General features: G+C 37.5%; 1 protein-coding gene across 1 annotated transcript; it reads right to left on the reverse strand.

Annotated features, from left to right (window-relative positions):
• Positions 1,084 to 1,791, reverse strand: LOC109358057 (uncharacterized mitochondrial protein AtMg00810-like). The gene has a single exon (XM_019602124.1). The coding sequence runs from the start codon at positions 1,789 to 1,791 to the stop codon at positions 1,084 to 1,086; it is 708 nt and encodes a 235-aa protein (XP_019457669.1).

Genomic DNA, 3,441 nt, shown 5'->3' on the forward strand with positions numbered 1-3,441 from the left:
ACATTTCTTAATACACATGGGCTTATGCAGCAATAAGCAGCATATGAAGTTCTAGAGCATCATATCACTATCCATGATATGGTTGATTTGGATAGTAAGAAACAGTGTCATATTCAACTTCAACAAGGTGTCCATTAAGCAAATCATGGAGACTGCGAAGGTGAAATCATGAATCTAGATTCAAGGAACAAGCAAAAACTTCATCATGCCATACCCTAAATGGAATTGTAACCCTTATGAATGTTTAACTTCTTATTGTTCCTAGGCCAACCATTTGTTTCCGGTCGATTCTCTCATGTAAACTCATGTACAACCAAAAAAATTAAGGTGGGTCGAAAACTAAATCAATCTTATATTATTTTATTAAGTTGTATGATGACTTCTAAAGTTAAAGAGTCTTATTGATTAGGGAATTTTTATGTATTTTATATGTACTATTCCTTAATCACTTTCACTATAATGCATATGTCTTATACGTTTAATATTCTGAAAAATGTATATATAAATTTATTTGTGCTTATCAATTATAGAGATATCCACCCATGATAATATATGGCCATCAATTTTTTTTAAATATTTTTGTGATATACTAATAACTGTTTTATATTTCTATGTGTTATATGGAGATTAAATTTTAAAACCATTTGTGAGACTTAACATGTTATTATATACGTCATAGTATCCCATTATTATTATAATTTGTATTGAATTATTTGTTGTAATTAAAAAAATGTTATTTTGATGATTTAATAATTGTTTGTTATTTTGATAACAAAACCGAGAATCAGGATATCATAAAGAAATAGTATAGTACCTTATAGGGTCTTAAGGATAATAAGGGGGAGTATAGACTTAAAACTGTATAATGAGAGTTAAAAGACCTTGGTAAGTTCAATATGTTAGATTATGAAGTTCCTAGTATAAGAATTGAGGAGGTAAAAACAAAAGTGTTGCTCTATTTTAAGATTCTTAGAATATCACAATAAGTCTTGGTTTTGTAATTATGAATGTGGCCCAAAAGAGGTAGCCATTGATGCTTGAGGTTGAAGGTACCATGGTTGTGAGAACCATTTAACACCCCCCTCAAGTTGGACGGTGTATATCGAACAAACCCAACTTGGAGACTAACTGGGTGAATAGCTTTGGTGGCAGGGGCTTTGTAAAGGCATATGCAAGCTGATCCGAAGAAGAAATTGGAAGAAGATGGATGAGACCTTTCTGAATTTTCTCACGTATGACATGGCAGTCAATTTCGATGTGCTTTGTGCGCTCATGGAAGACAGGATTGTGAGCTAAGTAGATGGCAGAGCGATTATCACAGTAAACCGGAGTTGGGTGAGATAGAGGAAGATGAAGGTCATTGAATAGGTAGGACAACCATTGTAGTTCACAAGCAAGGCTTCCTAAGGTGCGGTATTCAGCCTCAGAGGAGGATCTGCTTACCGTGTTCTGTTTTTTTGTTTTCCATGAAATAATGGCAGAACATATGAAGATGCAGAAACCAATTATTGATTTGCATGTGTCAAGGCAGGAGGCCCAATCCGAGTCTGCAAAAGCTGATATTTTCATAGTTGACTGTGATGGGAAAAATAGACCCTGAGAAGGTGAATTTTTCAGATAATGTAGAACTTTGATGGCAGCTTGGTAGTGAGTTGTGAGAGGATTGGTCATGTACAAGCTTAATTGTTGGACTGCATAGGAGATATCTGGTCGTGAGATGGTAAGATAGATCAATCTGCCAACTAGACGTCGATATGATGAAGGATCTTTAACATGGGTGCCTTTGTCCATTTGAAGTTTGACAGCAGGGTCAAATGGAGTTTTGGCAGGTTGGATGCAAGATTTCTAGATTCTTCGAGTAAGGAAAGGGTGTACTTTCATTGATTGAGATGGATGCCACTAGTGGAGCGTGCAATTTCAAGGCCTAGAAAGAAACATAGGTGCCCAAGTCATCGACATTTTGCAGTGAATGAATTTGTGGTAGATTTGGTAAACAGAGCATGGTCTGTAGAGGAGTGATGATATCCTAAAGAGACAAGCTTGGTAGATAGAATGGTATGCCATTCACGACTTGCTTGTTTGAGACCATACAGACTTTTGTGAAGCTTATAGACTAGAGGAGAATTGGACGGTAGGAGACCTGGAGGTGGTTGTATATAGACATCGTCATGTAAATCCCCATGGAGGAATGCATTGTTGATGTCTAGTTGTTCTAGAAACCAAGATTTGGTAGCTGCTAGTGCTATGATGACCTTAACAGTAGTGATCTTGGCAACTGGTGAGAAAGTCTCAAAGAAATCCACTCCTTCCATTTGTGTGAATCCATTGGCCACTAGTCGTGCCTTGTACCTTTCTAGGGATCCATCTGCATGAAGCTTGGTCTTGTCTACCCATTTGCAGCCAACAATGGACTTGTTTGTAGGTAATGGAACTAAGGACCAAGTATTATTGAGTTGTAAAGCTGCTAACTCCTTTTGCATTGCTTCTTGCCAGCATGGTATAGTGGATGCTTGTTTGTAGGAAGATGGCTCTTTAATGATGGTGACAACAAGGCAAAATTTCCTGTAAAAGGGGGAACAGTTAGCATAGCTTATAGATGAACTTAGAGGATACAACATACCTTTTGAAGAAGCAGGATGGATGTCCTTGGATGTTGCTAAGGAGCAGTGATATTCTTGTAGGTGTGAATGAGGTTTTTTTATTCTAGAGGACTATTGAATTGGTGGAGTAGTGTTGGGTTGAGGGTGATTGGAATGTAGGAGGCTATCTTTAGGATCAGTAGGGGCCTGAGATGGTGGAGGGTGAGTTGGTTCAGTAGAATTAGATATTGGAGGGTTAGTAATGAGAGGTTTGCAGATTGAAGGAGGGGTTCGGGAATGGGTGTGTTCAAAGGGAAAGTAATCTTCATAAAAGACTGTGTTCCTTGAGAGGAAGATAGAATGTGTTTTAAGGTCATATAGGATATAGCCTTTAGTACCTTCTTGAAATCCAAGAAAGACAACTTCATTGGCCCTTGGTTGGAATTTTGTTCTGTGTGTTTGTAGGGTTGTGGCATAGGCTAAACATCCAAAGACTCTTAAGTTTTATAATGAAGGAAGGGTGTTGTGCAGAGACTGATAGGGGCTTTTCTTCTAGAGCATAGGGGTAGGTAATCTGTTAATGATGTGAACAGCATGTGTGATTGCAAAATTCCAGAGCTTCGATGGTAAATGACATTGTAAATACAGAGCCCTTGCAACATTGAGGATGTATTGATATTTTCTTTCAACTATGCCATTTTGTTGGGGGGTTTCAACACAAGTTCTTTGGTGAATGATTCCTTTAGAAGCAAGAAAGTCATTCATCAAGAACTCCATCCCATTGTCACTTCTTAAACACTTTAGCCTTTTGTCAAATTGAGTTTCTATATAATCTATGAAGTTGATCAATTCTTCTGCTTTG

Source organism: Lupinus angustifolius, chromosome LG10 (assembly GCF_001865875.1).
Source record: "Lupinus angustifolius cultivar Tanjil chromosome LG10, LupAngTanjil_v1.0, whole genome shotgun sequence".
Lineage (NCBI taxonomy): Eukaryota > Viridiplantae > Streptophyta > Magnoliopsida > Fabales > Fabaceae > Lupinus > Lupinus angustifolius.

Excerpts from the sequence above, each read along its gene's own strand:
- LOC109358057 (XM_019602124.1), bottom strand. The coding sequence starts at position 1,791 with ATGGACAAAGGCACCCATGTTAAAGATCCTTCATCATATCGACGTCTA.